Raw genomic sequence first — 15,022 nt, 5'->3', positions numbered from 1 at the left:
AGCAAAGGAGCAGGGGCCACTATGTACATTCAGAAAAGGATACTGCAAGGAAACCTGCAGACGAGTTTCCTACAGGTATTTCTACTTGTATTTCTCCTACAGGTAGCTTATTGGTCACATAAATTTTACCAAGATTTTTCATCTGCAGGTTCACTAATAAGTAGTGAAACATCTTCTATAAATTCCAAATCCCAAACCACTGTCACAGACTCTTTATTTCCACTGAATGGTCCCCACCGTCATGTAAGGTAAGTGACCCACCTTCGGTACTGCTGTCTTGAAATTTCATCTCCACCAAAAAAGTATATAGTTGACAGTTCTGTGGTGTTTTTACAATTGTTTTCTCTGTCTGATGGATTATATATTATAGTAACATCCTGATGCCAAGAAAAAAACAGGAGTGAATATTAAATATTTCTGAGTAAGTCATTTCACTCTGAATAAACTGTCACAGGAGTACAAAAAATCACTATAGACAAAGATGCACATGAAGAGCATTTCCAAGATCAGATAAGTCCTTCCACTCCTACATTCCTTTCAAATATGATTTTAGCTCTCTGCCATAAAATACATAATTATTACTTTAACCTAAAAATAAGCTCATATTTTTAGTGCAGAGACTTTCATACTTACTTCTTGTGTTCTTTCCTTGAGCACAAATTTGTCTGGAAAAATCCTTAATACTCGAGGATTCAGCAAAACTTTTTTCTGAGAATCCTTAAAACCTACAGCTTTAATAAAAGCTGCTCGAGAGCCAGTGTTACGAACAGAAAAAACAATTCTACTTTCTTTGCCAGGCACTAAGTCATTCACTGTTACCATGTAACTGTCAGATAACTTTTTAACATCTTCCAAAATCAAGTTACTTGTGCCTCCATATCCAGACAAAGGTATCTAAAAATACAGAACACATACATCCAAAATTATTTTTATGTAAGCAGAAAATAGAAGATTAAATTATGGTCAAAGAAGACAATAAAAACAGATTTACTATAATTAAAATTATTAACCTTTGTGTACTTTGGCTAGTAGCTTCCCCACAGTCAATCTCTAAGCCTTATAGTAAGGAATATGTTTTAAGGGAAAAACAAATCAAAGAGCTGCAAAACTATTTACCTTCCAATATGCCAAGCTTAGATGATAAAGGAACAATAAAAAGATTAATATTGATATGTTTACTTAAGCAGTGTTCGGCATGAAAGACACTGGTATTTATAATTTATTCTGAAATGCATAAAATAAGATAAACTGATAGATGGTTAAATATGTGATAAAAGAAATACAGCACAATGTTAATTGTTGAATCTAAGTGGTAGGGCACGCGAGTGTTCACCAGGTAATTCTTTCAAATACCCAATAATTCCAAATTTTCAATATGAAAAGTTTTGGGGGCAGAAAAATCTATGAGCTTATAATCCTGTTATCTTCCAGTCTAGCAGAATCAGAGGACTGTGCCAATAGGACCAAAGAGAAGCCCAGAACTCAAACAAGCCTCAGAGCACAGCCAACCTGGTAGTGGGGGGCAGAGTGGAGGCTCCAGTGCTGACCAGGGCCACTTCTGAGCAACAAGGCTCCCATGGGGCTCAGCACTACCAGGAAACAAGGATTCACAGAACAGACTCTATGTGTAGGAATGTACGAAATGGGTACCCTGCTAGGAAACAAACATTTCATACCCTTTGACATGCATTCCCTTAAAAATGAGCTTTCATTCCTAATTATTGAAATAAGTTCCAAGAATCCTTTGCAAACTTAAAAACATCAGTAGCTTATTTCAAGTTGTTATGTACTAAGTAACATTTTGAAAAATTAAATTCAGGCTGATCAAAAGTCAGTATTGCTTGCCCTTTAGTACAAATTAAAAGCATTTTTAAAGGGCTCCAGATGTGAAGGTCCTGCAAATCCTACCTCATTCAGGGTGAGCTCTGCTAGTTTCAAGAGCCAAAAGTGTTTTTAATTTTTCTTTTCCCACAGAGATTTGCAAGTAAATCTTAGGCAAGAAAACAGAAAGTAACAGGGAAAGTCAGCTTTTGAAAACACTCAAAATTAGTATTCTTCCTATATTTTCAAAGTCTAAGGAGGGGGTTTCCCTGTTGGCGCAGTTGTTAAGAATCCACCTGCCAGTGCAGGGAACACGGGTTTGAGCCCTGGGCCGGGAAGATCCCACAAGCTGCGGAGCAACTAAGCCAGTGCGCCACAACTACTGAGCCTGCGCTCAAGAGCCCACAAGCCACAACTACTGAGCCCACATGCCACAACTACTGAAGCCTGCACGCCTAGAGCCTGTGCTCCGCAACAAGAGCAGCCCCCCCCTCGCCACAACTAGAGAAAGCCCCGCGCACAGCAACGACAACCCAACACGGCCAAAAATAAAAACAAACAAATAAATAAATTTTAAAAAACGTCTAAGGAGTCACAAATAATTACTGACTAAAAGGTTAAGAAAAAGAATGATTAAATAAAATGAAATCTGACTAATGCCCACTGACCCAAAGTTTCAACCAAAGAAACTGCTGCTCTAGAGCAGGCTTCTCAGGGACTTCCCTGGTGGTCCAGTGGTTAGGACTCTGCACTTACACTGCTAGGGGCCCGGGTTCAATGCCTCGTTTGGGAACTAAGATCCCGCAAGTCTTGTAACGTAACATAAATAAAATAAAATAATAAAAATAAATAAAATAAAATAAATTCCATCTAGAGTAGGCTTCTCAGCCTCGGCACAATGGCCCCTGGGCTGGGCCATTTGATATGGGGAGCCCTGTGCACTGTGGGTGTCTGGCCGCACCCCTGGCCTCTACTCACCAGGTGCCAGTTGCACCTTTTCCCATTTCCAGTGTGACAACCACAAATGTCTCCAGAAATTACCAAGTATCCTCTGGATGGTGAAACGGTCTCTGGTTGAGAACCGCTGCTCTGCAGGCCTTGTTCTGAAAATGGCCATTTACACCTTTCAACACCTCTCCCCACCAAAGCTCATGGGGCCATGTGAAGAGCTCCACAGAGAGAGTGTCCAGCTCCAGCATCAAATAAAGGTAAATTTGCCATAAATATCCATCCTTTTTAAAAAAACTTTTAGGTGTTGTTAATCTTGTAATTTATCACATGTCCACTCTGACACTAGGAAACGACCAACATCATAGTCCCAGCCCCACTGCCAACTAATTGCTAGGTTTTTAGCTACTTTCAGGGAGCTCAGGCTTCATCCAACTACCCTGTCCTTCTTTCCTCTCCTCCAGGATTCATCACTTTTCTTAGTGCCCTGAATCTAGCTAAAGAAATGACTTGAAATCTTTTGAAATTATGCTGGGAAGAAACAAAATAGAAAAGCTCTTGTCTTTGTATCCCTGGTGTACGAAACAGAGTCTAACAAATGACGTCAATAGATACTTTGCTGAACTGAAAGAATATAATTTACTTGGAAAGTCAACATCGTAAACATTTCCATCTGGATTTACCAAAAAATGGATTTCTAAAAAGTTGAGTATATTTCAAAATTTTCAAACCGAAATGAAACTTACAAGCATTAGACAAGACCATTACTTACAGGATTACTATGGTGGCTGCTTTTAAAATAGGGTAATCCTACAAGGTATATAATTACTCCCTAACTTGTTCGTAAATCTAGGTAATCACATATTTTGACCTATAAAAAGCAGAGTGTATGTAATTTACCAATATTTAACCAATAGTTACAACATGTCATAAACTCCATGGGAGGGAAAAAAAAGCTATAAAATTCTTACCGTGAACTTAAAGCCTGGTTGTGATCGAATTCCAAGTTGTTTAATTTCTAGTTTGGCCAACATACAAGATAATCGAGTAGGTGCAAATAACACAGAGATATAAATGTCTTCTTTTGGACGAATCCTGATCTCACAGTTACTGGTCAATCGCTCTTCTGAACCAAAAGTGTGCTGAAACTACAATTTAAAAAATCTCTGCATAAAACAGAGCAGCAGCACAAATAAAACATACCATTAACATGAACTCCTCGAAGACTAAGAACACGAGATGGCCTACACGTGTTAAGTGTCCTGGATCTAGACAGAACGTAAAACAGAACAAAGCCATGCACTCCACAGACCTGAAAGCAGTCCTGGTCTTGTCCTCTAATGAGCAGTCGTAAATGTTGGGCTGAAGATGTAGAATTATTTCTTAAAGCTAGTTTCTGAAGCCTAGAAACAATGACACATCTTAAATGTGGTTTTCCTCCATGGATATTGCTACAATCATAAAAACAAAGCCAATTAAAACTGACTGCAGTGTTTGGAGATGGACGGACTGCACAGGTCCCTTGAGCAGCCTGAAGTGCCTCCACAGTCCCAGAACTCTACATTTCTGAGAACGTATGCTCAAGACTCACCTTATCAGAGAAGATTTTGGGTTTAATCTCTCTCCTATTATAGCTCCTTAGCTGCCCTTATTATTCATACTCTATGTATAGGAATTATCTGTCTTATAAAATAGTAATCAATGAAAATTCAGATTACCAAATTCGTTAAGTCATTAAAGTCAATACCATCCTCAGCTCCAAAACCTATCTTTCATGGAAACAAGGGTCCTAAGCACATTGCTCAGAATTTTTACTTTAAGAGACTCATTTGCACAAAGTAGTCTTTTAAACAGCATACTGAACTAACCTTACTTTAAAAAAACTTACAGTGCAAGTAGAATGGATGTATGAATAGCAACTGGCTAGCAGGATGAAAATCCTTCAGTCTTTGGAAATATATGAATCCTCTCTTCATTGGAGAATACAGAATACATGAATAAATCTCCATTTTACTCAAATTTTGAAGACTGGCAGTTAAATTATTTAAGCTGTGGTCTATGCCTTGTGCACCTTGTATTAAAAGGGAAAGGCTGCCGAGTTTAACCTCAGAATAAAATCAAAGACCTTTGGTTATCAGCACACCTGAGAAAAGCATTCCACAGGAACAATAGTTGGGAAAGACTTTCTGAAAAATATTTTTTTTTCATAAAAACAAAGTCAATTAAAACCAAGTGCAGGGCTTTCCTGGTGGCACAGTGGTTAAGAATCCTCCTGCCAATGCAGGGGACATGGGGGACATGCGCTCTAGAGCCCGCGAGCCACGCACGCCTAGACCCCGTGCTCCGCAACAAGAGAAGCCACCGCCGTGAGAGGCCCGCGTACCGCAGCAAGGAGTGGCCCCCGCTCGCCGCAACTAGAGAAAGCCCGTGTGCAGCAGCGAAGACCCAATACAGCCAAAAATAAAATAAATAAAATAAAAATAAATTTTTTAAAAATCGTTTAGAAAAAAAGAAACAAAAAACCAAGTGTAGTGTTTAGAGATGGACTGACTACACAGGCATAGGAGCTACTGATGAGGGCACAGTTCCTCAAACTCACGGCCATGCAGGAAATTTCAGGAGTCTAGCTGAGAGGGGTCTTCACTGAGAGCTGCGTAAAGAACACATGCCCCTTCATCAACTAGACTCTAACTCCTTAAATAGATGCAATGTCTCTGATTATTTCTTCTTCCCACCAGTCCCCAGGGCTTTATAGAGAAGGAATGAAGACACACTTAATTGCCTAAGTTTGGTCATCAAGCACAGAATTCACCAGAGAGCTTAAGAAAACTGAAACCTATTTCAAAAATAGGTAAAAATTTTACTAAAAAATTTGTATTCATTATAGGATGAATAATGAATACAATAGTTTTATTTCAATTCTAAAAACATTAACATGGTCATCATCAACACAGGGAAGAGAAGCATTAGGTGATAACGGCTACAGTGTATACTCACTGTGTCCTGCCCAGGGGGACACCTCCCCACGCCAGAAACTGCTTGTTGGATAAAATCGAAGGAATATCTGAGCAGCAAGATGCAGGCATCAGAGGCTTGTTTCCTGAAGAAACTACTTCACCTTTTAACATCACTTCATACTGAGGGCCAAACGACTGCACAAATATTTTCAAGATCCTAACAAAGAAAACCATCTAAGTTCAATATTCAGAATTCAATTCTTTTGACAACTATTGTCCTATGCGCTTCTTTTGTCCAAGAGACTGAGCTGGTCTGTGCTGAGGCTACACTGCATTCTCACCCTCACAGCTTACATTCCAGAGGAGAAACAGAGAAGGAGAAGGGTACATGCCACAGGCCCACGCCACGAGCACAGCGGGAGAGAAGTGCATGGGCCACAGGAGACAGGGAGGGATCTGGGAAGGGATGAGGAAAGCCTCCTGGGTGGGAGTGCTACCCCGGTGGGCAAGGGCGGGCGAGTCCTCCTGGCACAAGTGTTTGCATCCGAGCAGCCAGCACCTCTGCACCCGGGGCCCAGCAGGCAGAGGACAGTGAGGCACTCGGGAACCAGGCGGGGGCTCAAGAACCAGGCAGGGGGTTGGCAACCAGGCAGGGGATGGGCCACGTGTGTCTGAGGACAGTGGTCTAAGCTACATTTATCAAGCAAGTTCAAAAGCTGGTGACAAGGGTGCTCTGACCACTGTAAAGTGATATTCACTTATGATTTGGGTGCCAAAAAGTCACTGGCCGGGAAAAGTATCTTTAACAACTGACAAGGTCAACTGATGATTTCCTTGGTGAGAGAGAAGTTGTTAGTGAGAAACATCAAGATTGATGTGTTATTATTTACTTTTGTCAGAATATACTTGAAAATAGTGATTTCTTACTTTCTAGTCAGCTAGCTGGTTTAAAAGGAGATTTTCAGTAAGCAGAAAGATCTGAGGCTAAAGGAAAGAGATGAAGCGGAGCTGTATAGGTGAGGTGAAGCGTGTACTGTGTCCCTCAGGCTGTGGACCGGAGCACACCTAAATAAGCACAAATTCGCCATGATCAACAGTCCTACATTACCTTTCCTCACAGGCTTTGGGATCCTTTGGAGAAAATGAAACTATAACTTCGTGCTCTTCTCCAGGTTTAAGGAATAGTTTCTCTGGATCCACTGAAAAGTGACTTCCTTGATCTGGGATCTAAGTATTTACATAATTATAAGTCAACGTTGACATGCAAACACGGCTTTCACACACTCATGCGCCTTGTCTCCCTCACTGACCACAACTGGGTTTTTTGTTTGTTTGTTTTTTGTGGTATGTGGGCCTCTCACTGTTGTGGCCTCTCCCGTTGTGGAGCACAGGCTCCAGACGCACAGGCTCAGCATCCATGGCTCACAGGCCCAGCCACTCCGCAGCACGTGGGATCTTCCCGGACTGGGGCACGAACCCGTGTCCCCTGCCATCGGTAGGCAGATTTTCAACCACTGTGCCACCAGGGAAGCCCCACAACTGGGTATTTTACCCACTCCCTGCCCAGCAATGCCCTGCCATCTTACTTTCTTGGAAAGGATACGTCTTTCTTCTCTTCCATAACAAACTATCCCCAGCCCCATCCCTAATTCCGGGCCACCAACACCCCCTCACTCAGCCACACAACTCAGAAATGATGTCTACACATGTGGCTCCCTCTCCTCCACCCAGCCACAGGATGACTTGGTCTTCAGGAACTAATCTAGAGCTTGGTTCTTGCACCTATTACATTAGACATCCCAGTTGAACTTCCTAATCTTCTGTTTTATGCTCGTGTAACACCAGCTCTGAAAGCCCGGGCTCAGATTCTTCTGTCTGACCATCCCTGCCAATGCCCCCAGCCCTCGAACAAGGTAGGCAGCACAGCAACCTTCAGAACCCAAGGAGACACTCACAGTCTCAGCCCGAGGAAATAAGTTACAGCCTCCGACACAAATTCTTACCTTGATGTCCAAGTGGACATCAATATTCCCAGCATTTTTCAAAGGTAAGTACTGCCTTGTTGAGGAAGCCACACTGGCAAACAAGTGCATAGTCTAGAGGATGGGATAAACAGGCATTTAAAAAAAATGTCACACTTGGAATGAAATCAACCTGAACATAAAGTAACAGCAAAGTGAGGAGTTTAGGGTACCTGTAGGTCTTTCGGAGCGTGTATCCTGGCTATTCCTGTTCTTGCTCGAAGACTGATACTTTTAATGACTGGTGTAGGGTTTGGACTATCAACTTCTATATCAACTCTTGCCAAGAATTCTTCTGCTGAGTCTAGAATCTCTATAAAAGGTTATTCTTTTAGTTCAGACACCAGAGTTATTTAATTCTAAATGCCAAACATGGTCCAACACTATGCCATCGGGGGCACAAAAAAATCTTAAAATGACTGTTTAAAGAACTCAGAGAGGAACAGAAATGAGTGGAGGAGAAAAAGGAAGAAAACATCTAATTGGGAGATGAGATAACATCAATTAACAGAAAAGACCCCAAAACGTTTTCAGTGGTGCTTGCTTGGGTTATCCATAATTGGATGGGTTTGAACCAAAATAGCATGCTCTCTGCCCAGCTTTAAAACAACAAAAAACATCTGACAAACTACAATAAATATTTGACAATTTACTGACAGGAGAAATAAGCCTCAACTTTGTAGTTTATTTAGCTACGGAGTAAAGAAAATCCCATAAAACGTAAACATGATACCTGAAGAAGTCATCTGTTTCTTTGGACTATGGAAAAGAACCCAAATTATCAGAAATTCTGGATCCTGTAAAATAAAAAAATTTTTTCTTACACAGTGAAAGGAAAGTAGTTTGGAAACTTAACTTCCTCCTTAATTCTAAACCAGTCCTTCAATCCCCCAGCTTACCTGTCCGTCATCGCTGGCAGGCATCATATGGTTGATCACCGAGGGGGCGGCCAGCTGAGCAATCGCATGGGCATAAGGAACAGCTTTCAGAGCTGCGTGGATGGGTTCCTTGGAAAAGGTGAAGCAGCGCCAGGCTATGGCGTTCTGTCAGAAACAGGAGAAGCTGCTTCAATAGAGCCAATGGTGTCATGTTGGTGTGATGTTAAATTTGTTCACAGATCCTTAACAAAAATATCTACTTTCCTAAGAGAAGTTAACCAAGGATGCTACTAGCTGCATCTACAACTCTAAGTCAGTGTGCTCTGTAAAGGCTTCCTCCCCGAACACAGTACTTACAGCACTAATAATAAGTCTAATTGGGATGTTGGCGTGCGTCTTGTTTACCAGCTTTAAAGGCAGAGCTTTCCAGCTTCCATAAGTCAAGTCACCAAAATCAAGAACATCTTTCTTTTCTGTTTCTACCTAAATTATGGGGAAAAAGGGATTTATAAAAACAATATATTAATAAATATCACAGCTTACGTTCACATCACTGCCTTTTCCAGCCACAAATAGTCAACATTAAAGGTAAACTTACCTAGGACTCCTGGGGCTATTTTACAATTCCTATTTTCTACACAAGTAAATTCTTTTTCTGAGGTATTCCACGTACCCAAATATACTACAGAACAAAGCAATAGCTTGGCTGCATTACTGTGAGAAGACAAACTGACAACTTTAAAAACACACAGCCTCCCTTCCACCAGCTCTACTGTTACACTTTCGACTTCTCAATTCCCTCCAAAACATATGCGGGCATTTTTGGATTTAGTCCAAACTCTGACAACACTGAAAATGTTTACAACGATATCTAGGGACTTCGCTGGTGGCGCAGCGGTTAAGAATCCACCTGCCAATGCAGGCGACACGGGTTCGAGCCCTGGTCTGGGAAGATCCCACATGCCGCGGAGCAACTAAGCCCATGTGCCACAACTACTGAGCCTGCGAGCCCGAGAGCCACAACTACTGAGCCTGTTGTGCCACAACTACTGAATCCTGCACGCCTAGAGCCCGTGCTCCACAACAAGAGAGCCCATCACAATGAGAAGCTCACACACCACAACGAAGAATATCCCCCACTCACCGCAACTAGAGAAAGCCCACGCATAGCAACAAAGACCCAATGCAGCCAAAAAATAAATTAATTAATTAAAATTTTTTTTAAAAAAACAAACCCCAGTTACTCCGATGTGCAGCCAGGGCTGAGAGCCAGTGTCCTAAAGAGGCCTGCAATCCCACAAGCATTTTGTTGACCCAACCTGGCTAGACCCAATTTCTTTCACTTCCAGAAAATGAGCAACTGTACAAGAGAAAATTTTTCAGCGAGCAGAGTCTTCAGGTACAGAAAAGAAAGGATAATCTGAATGTGGTGTTCTCCTCCACACACATCAAAGTATACAACAGAAACCAGCTGGAAAATAGGGTTTAAAGTTATACTTTGCTTACAAACATCTTAGCGAGCATATCTGCGCTTCTATAAAACAAAAGAAATAATCTTAAGGTTTTTTTTTTTTTTTTGGTCTCACTGTGCGGCTTGCAGGATCTTAGTTCCCTGACCAGGGACTGAACCCGCACCCTCAGCAGTATAAGTGCAGAGTCCTAACCACCGGACCACCAGGGAATTCTCAGAAATAATGTTTAATTTTGGAATAAGAAAATATTAAGAGTCACATGTTTAGCTCAATTATAACTTTCTGGCACATTCATCCACAAATTCATTTTACCCAAATTTTACTTCTAAGGTTGAACAGCCTCATTAAAATGTCAGGTATGACAAAGACCTGCTTACAGTCACCTCGATCACGGGGGTCTCGGCAATGGCGGTGAGGACAACCCTGCTCGCCAGTGCTTCTGCCTGTGCCACTGTCTCTGCATCAGCTGAAAACGGCCAAGAAGCAATGCTGAATATACATCGGAAAATCCCAGGATCAGACGGTATGAAGAGCACTTTTATCTCTTCTGTGGCATGAGGTCTTATGATGACTTTATTCTTGAAAACTAAACAAGGATAAGCTGAAAGATCCACCTTTAAAAAAGAGCCACATGGTCCATTAAGAAATAACCTCACAATGAAAATCAGGAAGAAGAATCAACTGGTTTAAGATCCCTTTTCATAGTCACTCAAACTACCAAATCTAGATATGTTAGCTCTTAAAAAATACCCAGGCCTCATAACCTGGAAAATACAGTTAGTCAAAATTATAAGGACTTTTTTTTTTTTTGGCCTTGCCACACAACTTGTGGGATATTAGTTCCCAACCAGGGACTGAACCTGGACCATGGCAGTGAAAGCACCAAGTCTTAACCACTGGACCACGAGGGAACTCTCATAGGACTTTAGAAGATACGTTATTTTTACCTTCACTTTTTTTTGAAAAGGGTGCTGAAAATGGCAGTACCTCCAGCCTTGGACATCACCCTGGGACCTGCCTCCCACCCTGGACATTACCTGGGACCTGGTTTCTGCAGCTGTGTAACGTAGGGGGTTAGACTGATCTCCAAGGTTCACTGTCAGGCTTCCAAGTCTAAGATTCTGACTCACTCCAATCCCTTCCTCCACTGTGAACAGGGATCTTCTTTTCTACTCCCACTTCCAGAGACATCATTACTTCCTACATGCTCCTAAAAAGGCCTCCAATCTCACCACCTTTCACCCTCAACCCTTTCCTCCAACCACCTGCCTTTCCTCTACCCTCAGGATCAGAGGGGAAAAGCTCGGGAAAGGGAGAGGGAGAGAAGACAGTCTTATTTTATCAGGTAAATCAAGGTTACCATTAGGACGTAAGAGGGGAGAGTAAACCCACCCACCAATGTTTGTCTGCAAGAAGCTGCTGATGTTGTTTCCCACTCTCCCTACTCATCGAGGCCCACAGGGCCTAGAGTCTAGAACCTCAGCAGCTGTAACTGATCATGCGAGAGACCCCTGCTCTAATGTTAAAACTGTGTTTCCAGGTATTTCAAAAGATCATGTAAGAACATGATCAGATAAATTAACTTACTAAATGAAGGCATAGGTCGCAAGAGTAACTTGTTTCTTTTTTTTTTCTTTTGGAATAAATGACAATAACTTATACTCAATCACATTTAACAAAACCAACAAATAGAGACCAGGAACTTGGAGCTCCAGTCAGTGGTTTAAGCTGACAACACAAAAAGCACATTTACATGATTTTATAAACAAGTAATAATGAAACATAATGGTTAATAAATAAATAGTAACACCTGAAGAAATGTGAGAAACACATTCAGATTTCACTTTCACCGGAAGTACTGCAACAAAAGGGGAAACAAGAAAAAGATATGATTCCAACGATTCTGTGCAAAGTATATGGTGGTGGACATGCTCCCTGGTATAAAAGGAAGTACTAATACTAGGCAAAGGAGAGCTCCAGCATTAATCGTACTGCAATCGCTAAGTCAGAGGAGAAAGACACAGAAAGCTCACCTTTTCACCGTTGACACTAACACTGAGGACCCCGATGCTGACCTGCAGCCAGCGGTCAGCGGGATTCAGGACACTAAGGTAGGTTTGTGACGCGATGCCGATACAGCAAGCATGAGGAAACTTTAACTCCTCAGGCACTCTTACTTTCCCTGGGTAGAGTTAAAGCAGAGTCAAAATGCATACCCAACACCTCCATCAAAAGCACAACTGGTTAAATGGAAATTTTTACAGAAGACTACCTGTTGACACCGAGAGCTATGGTTTTATAAAGTGCCCCAGATCTAAATAGGAGTCCCCAACACTGCATACGCCTCAGCAGAGACTGGTCACTAATTTTCTCCTGAGGCAACCAGCCCATAAGGAAAAACAATCAAAATTGATCAAACTAAAAAATTTACAGCTAATCAACTCTTAGATGTTATTGCTATCAGTAATCTCTTCCCTTTTTCTCCTATAAATATAAGCCACTGCCTAACCTAATGAGAAATGACAGAGGCTCTAACTGATTTTTAACATGATGACCAAGCTTTTCACCATTCTTACGAGGTCACTGTGGAATTTCCTTCAGAAGAAAAAGAAGGCAAAACTGATCGTGCTGCAGTTGCTATGAGCACCGCGTCAGGAAAGCACAGCACCGAGCTCTGCTCCCAAGAGTGACAGCACGAGCACAGGCAGCTCAGCCACTACGGGCAGGAGTGGAATGGTGCTGCCTCTCACTCCCACACGAGTCACTCCTGAAGACTTAAAAGCTGGCAGGAGACTCCCTCCTTCAGGGGGGTGATTCTATACTAGACGTTTCCTAGTTGAACCAACAACAGAATTCCAAGTTTGGAGCACAAGAGAGAAACAGAAAGACAAAGGCAGTGGGAGTTTTACCTGTGTTAAGTTTTTATGCTTTTCTAAGCCACTCAGGGACCCTTGCACAGAAATATGTTATGATCTGTGTTCCAAATTCAGGATAAAGAAAAAAGTTTACAAGAAATTCAGGCTAATCAGTATCTCCTTGAAACAAACTAGTTTTATGGTCCCAATTGAGAAAAGTCAGTTTTTAAATAGCAGCAACCAACAACAAGCAGTAGCAGAGAAAAGGCATCTTACCAAATCCTGACATCACTCCTGAATCCCACGGATCAATTCCACAGTTTGGACCAAGAGACTGCACAGTAAAAGGTTTGGCTGTACTTAGAAGACTCTGATTGAAGGCGTTAGAATACGGGTTACAAAGGGAAGAGGCAGCCATCAGCCCCGAGCTGATGTTCTGTCCAAGACAAAGGCCCATGGCCACAGAATTCTGGATGTGCTCTCCTGTGGCGACAGCAGGATGACAGGTTCCCGGGAGCCCGCAGACTGTGGCACCGCTGGCCTGGCACCGAGGCAGCGCTCCCGAGCTCGGCTGGGCACAGGGAGCCATGGGGAGGGGACAGCGTGCTGACAGCACAGGGCCCGAGGTGGGCACGTGCTGCCTTGAGGGAGCAGGGCCGCAGCCCTCGGTGTTGGGCAAGGTCTGGGGAGGGCCCTGGCCAATGAACGCACTGTTGGCAGCAGACGTGTCTACAGGAGTCACGCGTCCACTGTCGGGCACAGGCCCCTGGCGGGACATGGGGAGGCGCGGCGTGGCCAGCAGGGCCCACTGGCCGAGGCCCAACTCCCCTGGCAGAGCCAGGCTGACCTGGTCCAGTTCACTGGGATTTGAGGTCACACCTGCCACAGTGGTTTCTGACAGATCTTCACTTTTGGAGGAAAGCTCTCTTCTCGATCTAAAGTTCGGTTTTACATCTTCAAGTTGGCTACTCAGAGAAGTAGTTTCAGTTTCTTTTTCTGTGTCCAAGTTCTTCTGGATAATATACGGTAACACTCCTTTTCCTCTACTTTGAAATGGACTTTTTTCTCTCAACTTATCCGAAGCCCGCTCCTGAGACGGAACTGGACTGGCCTGAATAATTGTGGTGCTCAACGCACTGGTGACATCACTCTGTGTGACAAAAAATGTTTAGAAATTATCCACAGATAAAGTGAGTATTACAAACGCAAACCATGCTGATATACTCTCATAGAATAGAGATCTACATGACGTTACCTCTTTGTAAAAAGGATGGCTTATACAAAGTACTTCGGTGGCTGTGAAATGCAGGATTAAAAGTTAGAAAATCTGCATTCATTGTTCTTCCTAATTTACAGGACCAGAAACGAGTGGTTTTGTTTAGTAATTTAGTGGGTAGGTTTAAGCACAACTTAGCGGAGGAGGCCTGCACTGCACACCTGCAAGTCATACGCAGCTCATTACAAACTGAACACTGTCATGTTCACAAAACACACCTAGGTAGTAAAATTCTAGCTTCTCCCACACAAATCTCAGACCTCTCTGCTTCCCTCCCACCCCCATGGCCATGACCCTGTGCTGCCCCTAGCCTGACAACTCCAGCCACCTGGTGTCAAATCCTCCTGGTTCTAACCTCACCCCTCAGTGCCTCCTCTACTGCAAGGAGCTTTCAAAACATCAACACAGAGCAGGTCTGTGTCCTACTTAAGAGCCTTCAAACTCCCAAATGTTACATCTACAATGTCGTGGTCGGCCCTCCCCTCCTCTCTCCACGTACACGATTCACCGAAGCCATTCCAAACTTCTTGGGGGCCCTCAAATGCAGCATGTTTTGCAATTCCCTGCCTCCCCCATGCCTGATTCCAGACAGTCCTCCCACCAAGCTTCACTGGACTCGTCACCTGGTCAGATTATCAGTCGCCTCCTGAATCTCTCGCAGTGCATTTCACTACACAGCATGTCTTGCATGGCCTCCACCAGACTGAGAGCTTTTTGATGGCAGATGCTAAAATATTTGTACTTGTAGTGCCTACCCAGCATGAGTAAAACACATACACACTTATTTTAAAGTT

The 15,022-nt window shown here is 42.8% G+C and overlaps 1 protein-coding gene across 6 annotated transcripts in view; it reads right to left on the bottom strand.

Moving 5' to 3' along the window:
* The window catches only part of CEP192 (centrosomal protein 192), a 94,847-nt gene that overhangs the window by 32,766 nt on the left and 47,059 nt on the right, over positions 1-15,022 (bottom strand). For 3 of the 6 annotated variants that reach the window (XM_059039850.2, XM_059039851.2, XM_067015687.1), the window contains exons 18-31: positions 13,229-14,102; positions 12,131-12,279; positions 10,481-10,711; positions 8,983-9,108; positions 8,647-8,790; positions 8,481-8,544; positions 7,921-8,060; positions 7,730-7,822; positions 6,835-6,953; positions 5,767-5,943; positions 4,082-4,172; positions 3,741-3,917; positions 634-894; positions 262-377 (exon numbers count right to left, since the gene is read on the bottom strand). In XM_059039850.2, coding sequence (XP_058895833.1) covers positions 262-377; positions 634-894; positions 3,741-3,917; positions 4,082-4,172; positions 5,767-5,943; positions 6,835-6,953; positions 7,730-7,822; positions 7,921-8,060; positions 8,481-8,544; positions 8,647-8,790; positions 8,983-9,108; positions 10,481-10,711; positions 12,131-12,279; positions 13,229-14,102 — 2,762 coding nt within the window. Of the gene's footprint in view, positions 1-261; positions 378-633; positions 895-3,740; positions 3,918-4,081; positions 4,221-5,766; positions 5,944-6,834; positions 6,954-7,729; positions 7,823-7,920; positions 8,061-8,480; positions 8,545-8,646; positions 8,791-8,982; positions 9,109-10,474; positions 10,712-12,130; positions 12,280-13,228; positions 14,103-15,022 lie in introns of all 6 variants that reach the window. The other 3 variants (XM_067015684.1, XM_067015688.1, XM_067015685.1) reach the window with 2 other exon arrangements.

Source organism: Kogia breviceps, chromosome 15 (genome assembly GCF_026419965.1).
Source record: "Kogia breviceps isolate mKogBre1 chromosome 15, mKogBre1 haplotype 1, whole genome shotgun sequence".
In the NCBI taxonomy this organism is placed as follows: Eukaryota; Metazoa; Chordata; class Mammalia; order Artiodactyla; family Physeteridae; genus Kogia; species Kogia breviceps.
This window is presented reverse-complemented; position numbering and strand designations above follow the sequence as displayed.